General features: G+C 32.1%; 2 protein-coding genes across 3 annotated transcripts; one reads left to right on the top strand and one right to left on the bottom strand.

Moving 5' to 3' along the window:
- Positions 1-389: 389 nt before the first annotated feature.
- Positions 390-731, bottom strand: LOC107949927 (transcription repressor OFP6-like). Its single transcript, XM_016884711.1, has one exon. It carries the CDS (start codon positions 729-731, stop codon positions 390-392), a length of 342 nt encoding a protein of 113 aa, XP_016740200.1.
- Positions 732-10,233: 9,502 nt separating this feature from the next.
- Positions 10,234-11,822, top strand: LOC107950008 (protein HLB1-like). Of its 2 annotated transcripts, XM_016884783.2 has the most exons (4): positions 10,234-10,488; positions 10,773-10,892; positions 11,220-11,407; positions 11,535-11,822. In XM_016884783.2, the coding sequence occupies exons 1-4, from the start codon at positions 10,486-10,488 to the stop codon at positions 11,557-11,559; spliced, it is 336 nt and encodes a 111-aa protein (XP_016740272.2). In that variant the 5' UTR covers positions 10,234-10,485; the 3' UTR covers positions 11,560-11,822. The 2 variants fall into 2 exon arrangements, with proteins under 2 accessions (XP_016740272.2, XP_040965562.1); XM_041109628.1 differs by lacking the exons at positions 10,234-10,488; positions 10,773-10,892 and having other exon boundaries at positions 11,041-11,407.
- The last annotated feature ends 7,824 nt before the right edge of the window (positions 11,823-19,646 follow it).

The raw sequence follows: 19,646 nt of genomic DNA, 5'->3' as shown, positions 1-19,646 counted from the left end.
ATAGATTATATGTATTAAAACTTTCAAGTGATGACATGTTACAGTATCAAAATTGCCACATCATTATGCCTTAACCGAATCTAATAAGTTTATGGATCAAATTTTAAAAAAAAAGCTGTCAAATTCGTAGAAAAAAAGTTTTAAGGATCATGTTGAAAAATATTATCAAGTTCAGGCACCGAACATTGATTTATCCTAAAATTAACCATTATTATAGATGGTCAATAACTATAGTTATAAATACAAGGGGAAAAAAAACTTACATATTATTTATGAGTTTATGATCAACCGCCATGCAGTTTTTTGGACGTGAGAAATAATTAAACGTATTCACATAATTTCCGATACCAGATCCCCATGAAAGCTTCGAAGATAACACCATGGTGAATTCAGCTCAAAAAACATTGAAGAAGCTCATGTAGTTCATCGGCGGAGTAGATATGCTTTTCCTTGATCATTTGCAGCATGGAGTGTCGAAAATCTAAGTACGGATCATGGGAATCCTTCACCACCGCAATGCTGCCCATGATTTTAAGGTTTACCATAACATTGGATGACGATGATGATGATGGTATTGTATCCATGTTGAAATTTGATGATGGTGATGGTGATGACAGCGGGGGTGGTGAAGGCTTGAGTTTTGGTTCATGAACATCACAGGGTTTTTTACACCCACATCTTGCATTGGCTGTTAAAAGGGATTTCAATAGCTTTTTCTTGTTGGAAGACATTAATGAAAATATGATAGAAAATGGTGGGATTTTAGTTTATAGGGTTGACAGTTAAAATATGCTATAAGTACTTATACCTTTTAAAAATTTAGAATTTAATCTATGTATTTTTGTTTTCAATAATTTAATTTATTCACTTTTCAGATTTTAAAAATTCAAATTCAACTTTTAATACTATTAATTTTAAAATATCACACCAATAAATTTAACAATATTAATAATTAAGCCTGAATTTTAAAATCTAAAAAATAAAGAAATTAAATTTTAAATTTCCGAGAGTAAAAAAACTAATAGATATTTTAACCCAAAAAACAAAGAGGACTCTTGGTATAAGTACTTTTCAACATATTTTTTTATTCTATTGTAAAATATAGCATTTAATAGTGGCTACAAAGATTGATTTCGATGAGAGGAATGTAATTTCAACATATATATATTATATTCTTTGAGGGACTTGGCTTAACTCGGAGGATAAGATTTTTTTCAAATATTTTATCTAATTATTATTTTTCAATAGTTTTCATTCTTAAGCAATGCTCTATGTGGTAGTAATTCAGTGATAATGAATAATGATTCTAAACAAGTAATTTTATTAGTAGAAATCCTTAAAACAATTATTTACTATTCAGATACTTATCAACGTCAAAAATTGGCCCTTAATTTAAGTAACATATATTTTTCTTCTAGCTTAAAAAAAATTGTCGATTATCAAATTAAATAAACAAATATGATCAAAACTTTAAGTCTCGTTTCTTAAATGAACCAAACGTGATTTGTTCGATTATTATATATTAATAAAATTAAAGTAAACTACACTAATAGTCATCCAACCATTAATAAATTTCATTTTCTACCATCCAATTATGCAAAGTTTCAAAATGATCACTCAACTATATAATTTTATTTTTTTGATCACCTAATTATCTTGGATTTTTGAGTTTTGAATGTTTAGATTTTTATGTTAACCAATTTGTGACCAAAAAAGACAATTGAATAGTTGGATGACAAGAAAAAATACTTCTAATTGATTTGTAATTTACCCATAAAATTATTATTTGTGTGCTTATTTTATTTATAATATAATTGTAACACCCTAACTAGTATACTTCTCCAGAATAGGGTTATAGAGCATTACCGGAGTTTACAAATTAATTTTCAGATATTTCATTTCATCAAGCATTCATATTTATAACCAATCAAAATCAAAACATTTATGAGCTAACATCAACCAATTTAACTTATAAAAGTCATTATAACCAGAATCAAATCATCCAAAATTACCAACAGAACCAATGGATAATGTGATATATCTCCAACAAGCTTCCAACCTAATCGAGCTTTCGATAATCATTTCAAAGCATCTCATAATTATACCTATTACCAATAATAATTCAATTCCAATAATAATAAAAACATATATATAATATTCATTACCAAATACCATTCACTTCTATTAAAATTATACAAAATATAGTTCATACGAACTTACCAGGCTAAATTGCAGAAATAGCAAAATTCAAGGACATTTTGAAAATTTTTTATTTTTCTCGAATTTCCACTCAATCTTGATCTAAAATAATATTTCATTAAATTTAATAATTTAAATAATAAAAAATTTTATTTCATGCAATTTGGTCACTTTTTGACATTTTTACAAATTTACCCTTAAAGTTTCACATTTGTTCAATTTAGTCCCTCAACCTAAAACATGTAAATTGGTCATTTTTAATGAAAACTCATGCTAGTTGAATAATCATATATTTTCCTCCTCCTCCTCTCCATTCCACATCCTTAATGTATATAACATGCTTATATATAACATTATCTATAATTTCACCATTTATTTATATATTCATTCAAAGTTGTCCACTTGAGTCATAGTCACTTAATTATTTATATCTTGAGCTACAGAACTCCAAATTGAGATACGTTAATTTTCTCTGAAACTAGACTCACATATATTCTTACCATAAAATTTCCATAATTTTTGGTTTAGCTAATGAGTACAGTTTATTCTTTAAAGTCACCTCTATTCTAATGTCTGACAGTTCCGACCTTCTTCACTAAAACTTAATTATCTTCTTGTACAAAATTTGGATGACATCCCTGTTTATTTATATTGAAAATAGACTCTTTAAGGATTTTAAACATATAAATTATAACCCATAATTATTTTTGTACAATTTTTTTATGATTTTCCAAAGTCAGAACAGGGGAACCCAAAATCATTCTGACCTTGTCTCACAAAATCTATTATATCTCATGATTTACAGTTCCATTACTTACACCATTTCTTTTATGAGAAACTAGACTCAGTAAGATTTAATTCCATATTTTTTTCATTCTCTAATTTTGTTTCCAAAATTTATGGTGATTTTTCAAGTTTAACCTACTGCTGCTGTCCAAAACTGTTTTAGTGCAAAATGTTAATTACTAAGTTTATAACTTCCTTATTCCCTTTCTCTATAATATTTCCCATCACTTTCACTTATTTCTCTTCACTAATATATCAAGAACATAAGACTTTATAAAATAAAATTCTACTATAACATCTTTTCCATGCTATTTCAATAATATCAAACTTAAAAATATATTGAAATCTCAATGTTCTTACCTTGTTGTATTGATTTCAAACTTTAACTTGATTTTCTCTCTCCTCTAGCTTCAATTTCTTGAATCCAACTTGATATTCTAGCTCCCTATAGTCTCCTTGTTATATTTCTCTCTTGATGAATATGAAAATTCTTTTGATTTCTAGGTGAAAATGGTAAGTTTTTAGAGGAATGACCAAATTGTAAAGAAAGCAAAACATTCATTCTTTCTCTATTCTCCTCACGTTGGATGCATGGAAGATGATGGGTTGGTTGCTTTTCATCTTTCTTTCCACATATATGTATACTAAATAAATTAATAATAAAATAATAAAATATCATTTAAAAATCAAATTAAAATATTAATAAACTAATATTTATTTAATTAATTAATCTAAAATGTAGAAGCCCAAATTTGCCCGGCCCAATTAAACCAAAAATAAATAAAACCAAAATAAGTTAAAATACAGTCCATTACAAGCCCAAACCAATTAAACTAACCCAATTTTTCATGCCCGGGCCCAACAAACCCTTGACCCAAACAAACCCAAAACCTATTACAATTACAAACAGACCCGATTACACAACTAACCCAAAAAACAAGCCCAACCAGGCCCAAACCCGAGGCCCAGTATCTTAGCCCGGCAAGCTAATAGCCAAAACTAGGGTTTCAGAAGGTCTAAAACCCTAGCGCCGCACCTATTGACTTTTGGCCTGCCGCCGCCGCCGCCAACGTCACGTCGCCACCGCCAACATCACGTCGACCACACCACTTGCGCCGCCGGTTACCTGCAAACAAACAAGAGAAATAGCAGCAGAAACAAACAGAAATGATCGGCTATAAAAGCCGAATAGATTGTAATTTTGGGGACTTTTTTTTCTTTTTTTCTTCTTTCGTTTTTGTATAAAAAACATATAATATCAACAGTAATAAAAGTCAAGCTTGAAGGTGATTTCTCGTTTTTTCGATTTCAATCCATTTTCTTTTTCTTTTTTTTGTTGTTTCTATTTTCCTTTTTTTTTATTTCTTAAACGAAAATAAAATAAAAAAAAATAAAGAAGGAGAGAGGAGCTCACCGGGACGGGGTTTTCCGCGTCGATTTGGCGTTTCATCAGCCGTCGAGGCGGTGGCAGGGCGGCGAGCCGAGCGGCGGCGCAACAAGGGCCAAGGAACCCTACATGGCCGGACCTTTTTGGAGAGAAAAGGGGGTTCCCTTTTTTATTTTTTTTTAAAATGGCTGTTGAAATGTTTTTTTTTTTGAGAAAATTTGGGTTTTAAATAACCCCTTTGAAACGGCGCCGTTTTGGTGGGGGAGACCCGCGCGCGACCCGACCCGCATATCAGGATCTGCGTGTTTTCTTTAAAGGGTATAATTGCGCGCGCAGTCCCTCGACTTTGCAGCGTGCCGCAATTTGGTCCTTCTCACTATTTTCTTTTATTTTTCAATTTGGCCACAAAAATTTCATTTTTGTTTCAATACGATCCGTTTCAACGCTGCGTTTTGGGGCTTTGGGGTATTTACCATTTTGGTCCCCTTTCTTTCAGCGCGAGATACACTTTGATCCCTTACTCTGTTTTATTTTTGATTTCGGCCCTGAGATTTCGTTTCCGTTTTAATTTAGTCCTATTATTATTATTATTATCGTTATTATTATTATACTTATTTTATATATATGTATATTTTTACGATTACTACTATTATATCATAAGTTTTATATTATTATTGTTATATTTTTATTTTATATTTACTTATTTAAATTTAAATATATTTGCCCTATTATTATTACTATTATAGCTATTTATTTATATCTTTGTATCTTATTATATATATATACCGTTATAAACGTTTTTTATAGCTTATATACATACGTTTTGTTATATATATGAATATATATACCTATATACGTTTTTATTATTTTATTCTTGTAAATATAAATACATATCTTTGTATACCTTCCACGATTCTTGTATATATCTATATACATATACATATTTTAATTTACATACGTATATATGTATGAATATGCTTACTTATATATATATATTTTATATAGTAATTTTAAAATATATACTTATATATATTTTTCATATTTTCATAATTTTATGTATATACATATATATAGTCCCCTTTATGTACATACATATTTTTCATATTTTATAATTTTCATGTATTTTCCTTTATTTTTATGTTCATTTATGTATTTATTTATATGCCCATTTTTATGCTTTAGTTTATTTATTTATTTATTTGCTATGGTATATGCATGATTGATTTATTTTATTATTCGTTTTTGCTCATTTTTTTATTCGCATTATCATGTCTATTATCCCATTATGCATATAAATATCATATTTTAAAAAAAAAGAAAATATTTCTAATTGAGACAATATTTAGCGTTTGGAAATTCGAGAAAACATGCCCTAAGGTGTTGGGTGTCGATTTTTCTCGTTCAACCAAATAGCTTAATATCCTTTTCAAAAATTTCAAAATAAGGCAATATTTTGCGTTTGGAAATTCGAGGAACGTGCCCTAAGGTGCTGGGTGTCGATTTTTCTCGTTCAACCAAATAGCTTAATATCCTTTTCAAAAATTTCAAAATATGACAATGTTTTGCGTTTGGAAATTCGAGAAAACATACCCTAAGGTGCTGGGTGTCGATTTTTCTCATTCAACCAAATAGCTAAATATCCTTTCAAAAAATTCAAAATAAGGCAATGTTTTGCGTTTGGAAATTTGAGGAACGTGCCCTAAGGTGCTGGGTTTCGATTTCTCGTTTAACCAAATTGCCAAATATCCTCTTGAATTTTAATCTATGCTATTCGAGTTTTTTTTAGGATCGTATTTTAAATTTCTTTAAAGTTTTCAGTTTTTCGACACTAAAACATTAAGTAATCAACTAGGTACCAATTTTGGGCGTATCGAGGGTGCTAATCCTTCCTCGTGCGTAACCGACTCCCGAACCCGTTTTTCTGAATTTCGTGGACCAAAATCGTTGTTTTAATAAAATTAAATCGTTTATTAAAAACAACCACTTTTCAAGGTGATCCGATCACACCTCATAAAAAAAGGATTGGTGGCGACTCCCATTTTCGTTTTCATTTTTCAAAACCCAAGTCGACCCCGTTTTTCAACCAAAAAATGGTGTCAACATAAAATATCACCAACATCATCATTGCCTTATAGATTTCTCTCTCTTCTAATTGACCATTTTTCCCTTTATGTTCTTTTAAAATTCCATCCTTGAGTCATCACTTAATTTGGTAAAATTACGATTTAGTCCCTCAAAATTCTTCACCTTTTCAATTTGATCCTAGTTCATCCATTTTCCTTGGTTTCTAGATTATTCTACCCTTAAAATATTTGCACTATTGGTCCTTCAACTTTTCATATTTACACTTTAACCCCTTAAATTTTGAGTATTTACTCTTGGGCCACAAAACTTTTCTCACTTTTGCAATTTAATCCTTTCTTGAATTAATATGTCATAATATACTTCTCAATGTTGACATAACTCAAAATTACCATTTTTATCACTTTATTTCCTTATTTTACTATATCAAGAATATTATCTTACTTTTTTACTGTAGTAATTTTTTTTGGGATTACAATAATTATTAATATTTATATCTAAAACAATAAGATATATGTTTGTTTATTGTTTGTGTATGTTTATAAATATATTCGCGAACATTTCGTTTAACTTAAACAAATGAACATGAACATATACAAAATTTTGATATTTTTAACGAACACGAACAAATAGATATTGGTTGATTTTTAAATTCACTAGTTTGATTCATTCAATTCAATTCAAATAACATTGTATATATATAAGTGAAGAAATGCTGATTAAATTTTAGATTTCATGCCCTAATATATATATACGCTAATTTAGTAGTAGTGAAAGTAGTTGCTTTAATTTTTTTATACAGTACCTAAAATTACCAATAACTTCTCTCAACCTTTAAACAATATTGATACCACTTGAATTAAGACTTAATCGACATACTTTAATTATTAAATGAATTAATTTAATTTTACATTATTATAATGAATCAAATAATTTTTATTTAAAATATTTATAAAAAGAGTTTATTTAGAAACATAAATCAACTAAATATGATTTGACATGATTTATTTAGCTTGAATCTAAGTTGTTAAAAATTAAGCCACGACCCTAAGCACGTACATGTAATTTCGTTTACGAAAGAGGGTTAATTTGGTAATTGTATACCGTTTTATTTCTCGAAGATATATGCAAAACAATATTTGTAAAGACAATAGCTCAAATTCTTCTGTGCTTTATTCAACAAATTGAGTTTTCATTTTTTTTGGAGCGAAAGTTGTGAGCAATGCAAGACACCCACTCGATCGGAGGTGGCCATATATTCAGCGGCGGCGGAGGAGTCGGTTACGGCAGGTTACAGCCGCAGCACCACCAAGCACTCGAGTATCCTCGTTGCGACTCTCTCAATACAAAATTCTGTTACTACAACAGCTACAACCTCTCTCGGCCACGTTATTTCAGTAAGAGTTGCTGTCGTTACTGGACGAAAGGTGGCGTACTTCGAAACGTCCCCGTTGGCGATCGTTGTCGTAAAGTTAGGCACTCGAAAATCAAACCATCGGCAACCATCACAGTCGCCGCCACCGCTGTATAGCCACAACTCCTCCAGCAGCAATACTATAATCAACTTAAAGAGAATACTCATTCCAGCAACGAGAGTTACAGTTTTACCGCAACCAATTTTAATGTACCAGCTACGAATAATAATAGGTAATATTTTGATATTTTGGGCCCTTTTACTAAAATAATCCAAAAAAATATTATATTTACAAAAATAACCCAGGTTTAAAAACAATCACCAAAATAACCTGAAATGAACAGTAAAATTGGGTTGTGGCCTGTCAATGGCCGGAACCCACTCGTATTTTGCACCAATGATTGCCTGATAATTGTGTCAGACTTAAAAAAAATAATTTTTTGGGTTTTGGCCTGTCAATGACCGGAACCCGTGTATTTTTTTTAAATTGTATAATATTGATATACGAAAAAGGAAAAAAAAAATTTGGGTGCTGGCCTGTCAATGGCCGGCACCCAGTACAGCAGGGTAAAAAAAATTTTTTTGGGTGCTGGCCTGTCAATGGCCGGCACCCAATACGAAAAAAAGTAAAAAAAATATTTTTTTTGGTGCTGGCCTATTAATGGCCGGCACCCAATACAGTACAATTTTCTTTTACTTTTTTTCGTATCAGTATCAGGTATCAGTATACGAAAAAAGTAAAAAAAAAATTTGGGTGTTGGCCTGTCAATGGCCGGCACCCAGTACAGTAAAAATTTTTTACTTTTTTTCGTGTTAGTTTCAGGAATTAGTATACGAAAAAAGTAAAAAAAATATTTTTTTGGGTGCTAGCCTATCAATGGTCGGCACCCAGTACAGTAAATTTTTTTTACTTTTTTTCGTGTCAGTATCAGGTATCAATATATGAAAAAAGTAAAAAAAAAAAATTTTGGTGGTGGCCTATATATATTGAGCGGTTTGGGTTATGATAGTGTAAATAAAATGAGAAAAATTTTGAGAGAGGCATAAAAATGATAGTGCTTTGTAGTATATCAGGAAATGAGTTTTTTTGGATCGGATAGTGTATGGAGTTTTCCGTAGTGTACAACAAAATTTCAGGGTTGAATTATATACTGTCATATTTTAATGGAGTTGAATTATATACTGTCATATTTTCGTGTAATAATTTTTTCGAACGTTTTTATTTTTATATTATCGAGTAATAATTTATATTTTTTGTATTAATATTGTAGAATGATTGTATTTTATTGTGTATGTAAATTTAATTTGTCGTGTAGTATTACTTATTTGAATTATTATTTTTTAAATGGCAGGTGTTTGCAAATCAGTGACTGTCCCCGGCACATACTCATGCATTCCAACTATCCACCCTTGAAGCTCGTTGTATGACACATCCCAGTCACCATACAACTCTTGCATCGCCATTTGCTTTGCCCACCATGCCTTTCGGTACGACACTTTGTACTTGAATCGAGCTTGCATATCTGCAATAAGGACCGACACTTGAATGGTGGGTGACTCTTTCACCAAAGGGATGATGCAGTTGCAGATAGTTTTTGCGTCTAACTTTCTATGGTCTTGCGACATACGAGCAGACGTGCATGTGTGTGGACCTTCTAGTTTCCTTATCATCCACATCTGTGTCCGCTGCATTAACGCGGCTCAGACACGCCATTTACAACCACTTGACGTTTTCCAACATTCTCCTGCGTACAAAGATTGCGTTGACTTCGTTACTTTATAATCCACACCTAACTTCAAGCTAAGGGTCTGTTTGATTGGCGGAATTGATTTTCCCGAAAATCATTTCTGCCTTTTCCAGCGTTTGATTGGCGGAAAACATTTTCCATTTGGAAAATGAAATCCAAAGCACGGGAAATTGGCTTACATTTTAGGGAAAATGTCTTACCCTTTCAATTTCCGTAAGACATTTTTCGGAAACTCCTCTCTATCGCCTCCTTCATTCCTTCATTCATTTCCGGTAGAAAACATTGCTTCTGTTTATCGATTTTCCACTAACCCCCTAAGAAGTCCTTCATTCCTTCATTTTCTCGGTTCTCTCTTCAATTATCGCAGTTTTCTTTCATTTCCTTGGTTCACTCTTCTCCGTATCCGTCTAGATTACCGATCCAAACGTGCTCAGTTTCCGACCACCATTTGTCATCAACAGGTATTTTTTCTGTTAATTTTCACTGATTTGATTTCTAGATCGGGTCTGGTTCTTGCTATTTTCTTGCTAGATGGTAGATCGGGTCTGGTTATATTTTTTCTTGATTTTTAGATCAGTTCATCTATTTCTAAAAGAGAACTTGAAGACATAAGATCGGATCTGGTTCTATTTTGGACCACAAAGTTTTGGTTAGATTTAATATCACTTTTAGGCTATATAGGTGGCATAATTATTGGCAAATGAAAACTTTCGGCATAAATTTACAAGAAAGATAATGATATACCTCTTTTTCTCCTTAATTTAAAGTTTCAGGGTTATGCAATTTGACTTCTTAGTTTGTGGATATCTTTTTATTTGACGTTTTAAACTTTACAGGTTTACAGCAGTGCCTTGAAGCTTGTTCGTTCAATGGTCAGTATTGATCTTTGAACTTTATATTTGAGGTTTATTCTCTTCTAAATTGATTGAATATTCCGTAAGCATTGTTGAGTCTATTGGCAATGAGAACAATATCTTGCTCTGTTTCCTGGTTAATTAGCATTTTCCTGGATTTTTTAAGATTATTATTGAAGTAATATATTTTAGTGTAATCCATGCATTTCATATTTCTTTCTGTCAGCGCATCAGTGCTGTTTTAAACTGCCAATTATCGGTTCACTATATTTTCTATTATTTTCTGACAATATTTTTGACAGCTACCTTTACCCCATCTCAAAGAGGGAAATATGACTGCACCACCAGTAGGAAATGCAATTGCTCCGCATCGGGATTGGAAGAGAACAGAGTTCTTTTTGAATCATGAAGCACTTCAACAGGTAAACAGCTGATTGGTTTTTCGTTGTCTATTGCAAATAAATATCAAGTTCAATTTTCTCTTTTTTCCTGGAACAAGGGATTCATTTCTTCAAGCAAATTTTGATATTTAATGTCTGAACTCAAACGGAATGAATCATAGAGTATGAGAAAAAATATATTTGTTGTAGATCACTATCATAATAAATTCCAGGATGTTATGCATGCAAGGCAAAATCAATGTAAACTGCTATGCAGAGTCGGTTCAGTATACTACTGGTTTATGTTGGTTTATCCTCGTGACTTTCATTTTCTTCCTCTATGTCCTCTTCTGTTTTCCAATTGAGCAGGTCATCAAAGCCGAGCAGAAACAAGTTTCTCGAAGCCTCTCTGGCACAATTGCAGAAGTAACAAATGAAGAAAACTCAGCTATCAAAGTTGAGATTCCAGATATTGTGTCTGTATCATCATGTGCTGATCTGACTCTACCACCAGGTGCAGGCCTCTGCATTGATACTACCCATGGTCCAATTTTCTGGTAAGTATCATGCTTTTATTAAAGGAACGATATCTTTCACACTTTCAGAAAACTTGACAACCATGCTATTTAGCAATATACGAATAGCAATCCAACTTTAGTGAGTATTGTCTGTTCTTCCTTTCAGGTTGCTGACTCGTGGGAATCTCTAGACGGATGGCTTGATGCTATCCGCTTAGTTTACACAATTTATGCAAGAGGTAAGACCGATGTTCTCGCCAGTATCATTACAAGCTAATTATTGTGTTGAGCTTACATTTTGTCCAAGTCCTTTATATCTGTCTTCGATTTTGGTCTTGTATATCATCAAATATTTTGGAATAATGTAAGGTTGAGGTAACTTTTATGTCAAATTATTCATTTGGCATTTAGATGATAATATATTTCTTCTGCTGCTTATAAGGCATTTCCATTCTATCTTCACTAAGACTTGGGAGTTTATTTTTCTTAAAAAGTAAATATATCTAGGCATCTACCATGTTGTAATTGCAGCGAGCTTTGTGTCCTCGAACCGGCATTCGAACTCTTTTAATCTTCTGCCTTGAACATTTTGTCCCAAAGCAGTGAGAATCCACAGCATCATCCTGATTATTAGTCTAGAAGCAATGACTGCAAGCGTCAGGTCAGCCTTCTTCGTATTCTTTTGTGCCAAACAAAAAAAAACATTCATGTTGGTTTCACAATCAATCAAAGTAGTAGTAAACAGCCAAAGTATCAGCCATCCAGGGCCCCAAATGCATGCTTGCCCACACACACACAGAAAAAACTATGATTCACTATTGAAAAGTTGAAACATGATCAAGTGAAAGCCTTACAGGGTTGTCGATGGCTAAAAAGTTGTTTCCGTATCTAATTGGCAAAAAAATGGTAGGATTGCAAATGATAATGATGTTATTACAAAACTCCGGTAAGGAAAATCTCGAACACACGATCGGAACTCGAAAAGAAAAAAAAGAAATAGGACAAGGCTCCAAGGCGTGTATCAAGCCACTATCTTTAAGGTTATATTCGCCCCCACTTATCTTCAGTGTGCAAATGAGTTCCAAGCAAATTAACCTCGAGGATACAATGAAGCCAATGACTATTTGAGTTTTGCACTGACGAGAATAGTCCACTATGCACTGAGTAATGTGTAACAAAAACTCAATTTCTACAAAGGATTTCTACAGTAATACTTTATAGAATAATCTAATAATATTAGAAAATGAAGGAAGAGAAGAAATAATATTAGAATTTGTTGATATGATTTCCAAATGAAATCTCATTCCTATTTATAGGAATTTTCATGTCTCTTCATAGAGACATCTTTCAATAGGTGTCTTTATGAATAAATAAATAATAATAATTATTCATTTAATTTTGTAACTATTCAAATAATATTTTTTGAATAGTTATAATTCTTTTTTAAAAAATCAAATGATATAACTTTTGACCAATGACCAAAAGTTTTATCTTTTGATTAATTACACTCATTCATTTATAGTTATTGGGATACTATAAATATTTGAAAATATTCCAACAATCTCCCCCCATTTTCAAAATATTTAGATTTTGATATTCTTGGAAATCAATTTGCATAAATAAAGGTGTCTTACGATTGAACCTTCACTTAGTGAAAACATGTTAAAGTTAATCAAAATTGTATGGTAGACTAAGCTTTGAACCAACTATTCCATTTGATTAACTGAACACATCTCACACAATGATTTCAACATCAGTCAATGCATAGTATCTAGGGACACTATTATAGCCATGTGTCTATGTCCTCTTTTCATGAGTGCTGTCAGAGCCAAGCCCTTAAGCTCCTAGAAGCGGCCACACTTCCACTCACATAGGTAGATCCCATCAAAAGTGTTCCCGTAATTATAACACTCTAACATATTTATGTTATGGGTCCATTAAGAGTACATTACTCATCCTTCCCTTATCATTACGGGTACCTAGCACTTTAATCTTAGGATGGATTTATTTATAGTGCTAACAGTCACATACTAATGATGTACTTTGTCTCATTGAACTCAAGACTTGACGTTATACCAAGCGTTGAGTCGAGTTTCCATCATGGGTGACTCTAATTAATAGGCTTGAGTCCCATCCCTTTTGAGGTCCTTTTTACTGCATCTCTAGCAAGACTTTTTGTCAAAGGATCTGCCAAATTTTCACTTGACCTCACATAATTAATAGTAATCACTCCATCAGAGATTAATTGTCGGACATAACTATGTTTTAATCCAATGTGTCTAGACTTTCCATTATATACTTGGCTATATGCCTTTGCTAGAGTAGCTTTACTATCACAACGGATAGAAATAGGTGAAATTGGCTTAAGCCATAAAGGTACATCATAAAGCAAATTTCTTAACCATTCTGCTTCTTTAGATGCAGCGGCTAATGCAATAAATTCTGCTGCCATGGTGGAATCAGTAATACATGTTTGTTTCTTGGAACCCCAAGAAATGACTCCTCCACCAAGAATGAAGATCCACCCACTAGTAGATGCATGATCTTCCAAACTTGTAATCCAACTAGCATCCGAATACCCTTCTAAAACTGGAGGATATCCATTATAACACAATCCATTGTTAATAGTTTTCTTTAAGTACCTAAGTACTCTATTTAAAGCTTGCCAATGCAAACTACTTGGATTACTTGTGTATCTACTCAATTTTCCAACAGCATATGCAATATCTGGTCTTGTACAAGTCATTATGTACATAAGACAACCAATTAGACTTGCATATTTCAATTGATCAATTTTCCTACCAGCATTAGATACTAATTTTAATTGAGGATCCATGGGTGTAGATGCTGGTATACAGTTGAAAAGATCAAACTTTTTAAGCACATTTTCAATGTAATGTGATTGTGATAAAGCTATAGTGCTTTCATCTCGGGTTATTTTAATCCCAAGAATAACATCTGCTACACCCATATCCTTCATAGCAAAGTTGTTTGACAAGAATTTCTTTGTGTTTTCTATTTGTTCCAAATCCGTGCCAAAAATGAGCATGTCATCTACATATAAGCAAATTATAACACCCTTTCCATTATCAAATTTACTATATATGCACTTATCGGATTCATTTATTTTATAGCCATTAGCTAAAACAACCTTGTCAAACTTTTGGTGCCATTGTTTTGGTGCTTGTTTAAGCCCATATAAAGATTTAACAAGCTTACATACCTTATGCTCTTGTCTGGAACAACAAATCCTTCCGGTTGCTCCATGTACACTTCCTCTTCCAATTCACCATTTAAAAATGCAGTTTTAACATCCATTTGGTGAACAACCAAATTATATATAGAGGTAAGTGATATTAATAGTCTAATTGTAGCAATTCTTGCTACTGGAGCATAGGTATCAAAGTAATCAATACCTTGTCTTTGTGTAAAACCTTTTGCTACCAACCTTGCTTTAAATTTATCAATGGTTCCATCGACCTTCATTTTCTTTTTGAAGATCCATTTACAACCTATTGGTTTGGAACCTGGTGGAAGATCAACTAAGATCCAAGTTTGATTTCCCATTATTGAATCCATTTCATCATTTATTGCTTCTTTCCAAAAAGCAGAGTCTTGAGATTTCACTGCTTCTTCAAATGTAATAGGATAAGATTCGGTATTATAACAATAAGGTATCTTATTGCATATACTTTCACCTTTTCCTTCTACAAGAAACATAATGAAATCTGGTCCAAAATCTTTGACCTTTTTAATCCTCTTACTTCTTCTTAATTCTTGACAAGATTCATCATTATTATCAATTTGTTTCAATGGAATCTCATTCTCATTTGAAGAATGAATCAATTGTTGTGGTTGTAATTATCTTGATATAGAATTAAATCTATTTTCATCAAAAATAGCATCTCTTGATTCAATAACCGTATTAATTGAAATTGAATCATTTGGTTCAATTACTATGAACCTATATGCCTTGCTATTATGTGCATAACCTATAAATATGCATTCAATTCCTCTTTCACCTAACTTTTTACGTTTAGGTGTTGGAACTTTTACAATAGCTCTACAACCCCAAGCCTTCAAATAATTAAGGTTTGGTTTCCTTTTCTTCCATTGTTCATAGGGGGTTATTTTAGTTTCCTTATTAGGAACTCTATTCAATATATGACAAGCTGTTAGAACAGCTTCTCCCCAAAAACCTTGTCCAAGACCTGAATATGATAACATTGAATTTACCATTTCAATCAAGACTCTATTTTTCCTTTCAGCTACACCATTTTGTTGTGGTGTGTAAGGGGCTGAAACTTGATGGACAATTCCAGTGAGTTCAAAATAACTTGGATTATAGTATTCTCCACCTCTATCCGATCTTAAGCACTTGATAAATGATTCATACTGAAGTTCAACTTCAGATTTATAAACTTTAAATTTATCAAGCGCTTCATCTTTTGAATGCAATAAATATACATAACAATATCTAGAACAATCATCAATAAAAGTAACAAAATATTTCTTTCCACCTAATGTAGGAGTATTATGCAAGTCACATAAATCAATATGTATCAAATCAAGCAATTTTGTTTTCCTTTTAACCTTAGGGAAAGGATTTCTTGTAATTTTAGTCAACATACAAGTATTGCATTTTTCAATATTATTATTAAAAACAGGAATTAAATCTAATTTATACATGTCATTCAATTTTCTATAATTCAAATGACCTAATCTATAATGCCACAAACAAAATGATTCAACCATATAAGCAGAAATAGTATTTTTATTCTTCTTAATAATATTAAGTTTGAACATGCTTTCATACATATACCCTTTTCCCACAAAAATTCCTCCCTTAGACAAAATAAACTTATCTGCCTCAAAAACAAGTTTGAAACCAAACTTATTCAACAGACTTCCAGACACTAAATTTTTCCTAACTTCTGGTACATAATATACATCATTTAAGGTTAAAACCTTTCCAGAAGTGAATTGTAGTTCAACAGACCCTTTGCCTTTAATTGTTGCGGTGGAAGAATTTCCCATGTACAAGACATTGTCATTTTCACATTGTGTGAACTTTGTGAACATGCTTGTCTTTGCACACATGTTTGGTTGCTCCGGTATCAATCCACCATGTATTATCATCTTGTGCCATATTAATTTCAGATATCATTGCAACGAACTTTTCGTTATTATCAGCCTTAAAAGATGATTTCTTCTTTAAAAATCGACATTCATTCTTGAAATGTCCCGGCTTTCCACAATGATAGCATGAGCCCTTTTGTTTCTTTTTGAACTTAGGTGCTCTATCAGCCTGATTGAACTTTCTTTTGAATGGTTTAGTAGTCTGTACTTCCTCCGTAACATGTATTTTGGCATTTTCAGAATTTAGGTTCTGATCTTGTTTTCGATACTCTTCTTCAATACGAAGATGATTTGCCAAAGCCTCAAGAGATATTTCCTCTTTCTTATGTTTTAGACTTCTTTTAAAGTCTTTCCAAGATGGAGGAAGTTTGTCTATTATAGAGGATACCACAATCATTTCATCCATTTTCATATCATATTGCTTAAATTGATTCAGCATCTTTTCAATATCACGAAATTGTTCCATAACAGAACGACCATCAACCATTTGATAATTATTGAAACGACTGACAAGAAATTTCTTACTTGTAACATCTTCGGTCATGTATCTTGCCTCCAATTTGTCCCATAATTCTTTAGCTGTGACGTCGTTTTGGTAGGTGTCGAACAAACCATCAGATAAACCATTCAATATGTGGCCCATGCACATGTAATCAGCATTGTCCCATTTTTGTCTTTCTCGGGTTGCAGCAACAGATTCGTTTTCATTCTCTTCAGGTCTTGGAGTATCTAAAACATAAGCAATCTTCAAAGTTGATAACAAAAAGTGCATCTTTTTCTGCCATCGTCGAAAATTGCCACCATCAAAACGATCAAGTTTAACAAAGTTGGAAGCCAACTCCCTTAGTGTTCCACTTTCATGTGTTGTGGTAGTCATCATGAATTATAACCTTAAAATTGTTATTACAAAACTCCGGTAAGGAAAATCTCGAACACACGATCGGAACTCGAAAAGAAAAAGAAGAAATAGGACAAGGCTCCAAGGCGTGTATCAAGCCACTATCTTTAAGGTTATATTCGCCCCCACTTATCCTCAGTGTGCAAATGAGTTCCAAGCAAATTAACCTCGAGGATACAATGAAGCCAATGACTATTTGCGTTTTGCACTGACGAGAATAGTCCACTATGCACTGAGTAATGTGTAACAAAAACACAATTTCTACAAAGGATTTCTACAGTAATACTTTATAGAATAATCTAATAATATTAGAAAATGAAGGAAGAGAAGAAATAATATTAGAATTTGTTGATATGATTTCCAAATGAAATCTCATTCCTATTTATAGGAATTTTCATGTCTCTTCATAGAGACATCTTTCAATAGGTGTCTTTATGAATAAATAAATAATAATAATTATTCATTTAATTTTGTAACTATTCAAATAATATTTTTTGAATAGTTATAATTCTTTTGTAAAAAATCAAATGATATAACTTTTGACCAATGACCAAAAGTTTTATCTTTTGATTAATTACACTCATTCATTTATAGTTATTGGGATACTATAAATATTTGAAAATATTCCAACAAATGAAATCATAAGAGACAACAGATAATTATCTCTACCTGTTCTTATATTTGAAGAGAAATATCTAATATGCATATCTCAATATGTATGACCATAAATCAGCTTCATTCATTGTAATTTTTTTTTATCCTCCATTGTTTTTGCTTTTTTGGGGTGGGGGTTAATCTGCTGTGTTTCTGCTGTTGATAGAGTCTTTGCTATAAACTCATCATGATTAATCAATTCGGATAATTGAAACAATTTCATCTATTGAAAGGTTTGGAAATTTACTTAATCAATCCAGAATTCGAGATGAATAAGAAATCTATATCCCAGCTTACTTGCTTCTCTAAAATAAATTACAATTATTTGTACATACTAACTAATATTTTCTCAAAAGTAACATATTTTTTTGGCTAAAATAAATCACAATTATTCAATATTTGTTTTTTCAATTACAAATAATTTATTTGATATTAGTTTTTTTCAATTTATAACGATCAATATTGTAGCTTAATAATTGAGTATTATTATAAATAAATCATTGCAATATATGTACAAACAATTTAAAATATAAAAATTTATTAATATATATTAATATATGTAAAAACAACTTTTCCGAAAAACATTTTCAGGAAATCTGTCAAACAGCAGAAAATATTTTACACAGATTCAATCAAACACCAGAAAATATTTTCCAGTAAATCATTTTATAGAAAAGTAAAACATTTTCCAGAAATTATTTTACGGAAAATATTTTACTGGCAATCAAACGGACCCTAATTTTTTTATAGCATGTAAATAGTCTTTTTTGTTATCAAATTGTTGCCCTATAAACAACTCTTCTTCGTCAAATTCATTATGAATTAAGTGAGTCGGCACAATATCTGGGTATTCCGAGAACTCGCTTGCAAGAGCCACATCAGGATCCACGTCGCTCATGAAGGTTCCTGGATTATTTCTTATAACTATACTAGGGCCCGTGTTTCCAACCGAATGGGGTTCGCATTTTCACCCTCTACCGGCCCTTCCTCGTCTATGTCTTCAGGGATATCATCCAATTCGGGGTCACTAAAATCATCGTTGGTATCACGGTGGGACTGATCATCATTATCGGACCCTTCATCACAATCTTTTATGATGGCCAACACCTCTGGATGGATCTCTAGACAATGACTCGAGTATGGGGTGTTATACGAACATCCACCAGTGTTTAGATTTTCGGGAGTTGGCGCTGACAGTACAAAACCTGACTGATCTTCCCAAGAGACGTTAAGATCAAAATCAATTCCGGAGCGCTGGCTTGCTGAAATTACCATTTGAATGGGATCCGGTTCAGTTATCTCCGCGAACAACTCAACTGGACTGGAATTTTCTATTCCAGGGGGTAATAAATTGCTATCATTGTACCTAAATCATCATCATCTTCAAGCTCCATTTCTGAGAACTTTAGCGGATCAGTTGAAATCGGAAATCTATCTCGACATTTGCTTTCCTCAACGGCTTGCTATCTTTGTACTGATTTTTCGTTTGAAATCCGACAACGAAATCTGTTTGTTGAATCTCATTCCTATTTTTTTCTGGCTTTGAAATACACATCCTTCTTCATTTGTATTTATCATTTCACCATC

The sequence above is a fragment of the Gossypium hirsutum genome, chromosome D13 (assembly GCF_007990345.1).
Source record: "Gossypium hirsutum isolate 1008001.06 chromosome D13, Gossypium_hirsutum_v2.1, whole genome shotgun sequence".
Classification (NCBI taxonomy): domain Eukaryota; kingdom Viridiplantae; phylum Streptophyta; class Magnoliopsida; order Malvales; family Malvaceae; genus Gossypium; species Gossypium hirsutum.
Note: the sequence above shows the minus strand (reverse complement) of the source record. Positions and strands in the feature narration are given on the sequence as shown.

Excerpts from the sequence above, each read along its gene's own strand:
- LOC107949927 (XM_016884711.1), bottom strand. The coding sequence starts at position 731 with ATGTCTTCCAACAAGAAAAAGCTATTGAAATCCCTTTTAACAGCCAAT.
- LOC107950008 (XM_041109628.1), top strand. The coding sequence starts at position 11,085 with ATGTTATGCATGCAAGGCAAAATCAATGTAAACTGCTATGCAGAGTCG. Across the intron at positions 11,408-11,534 it reads ACCCATGGTCCAATTTTCTG|GTTGCTGACTCGTGGGAATC; the intron begins GTAAGTATCATG and ends TCTTCCTTTCAG.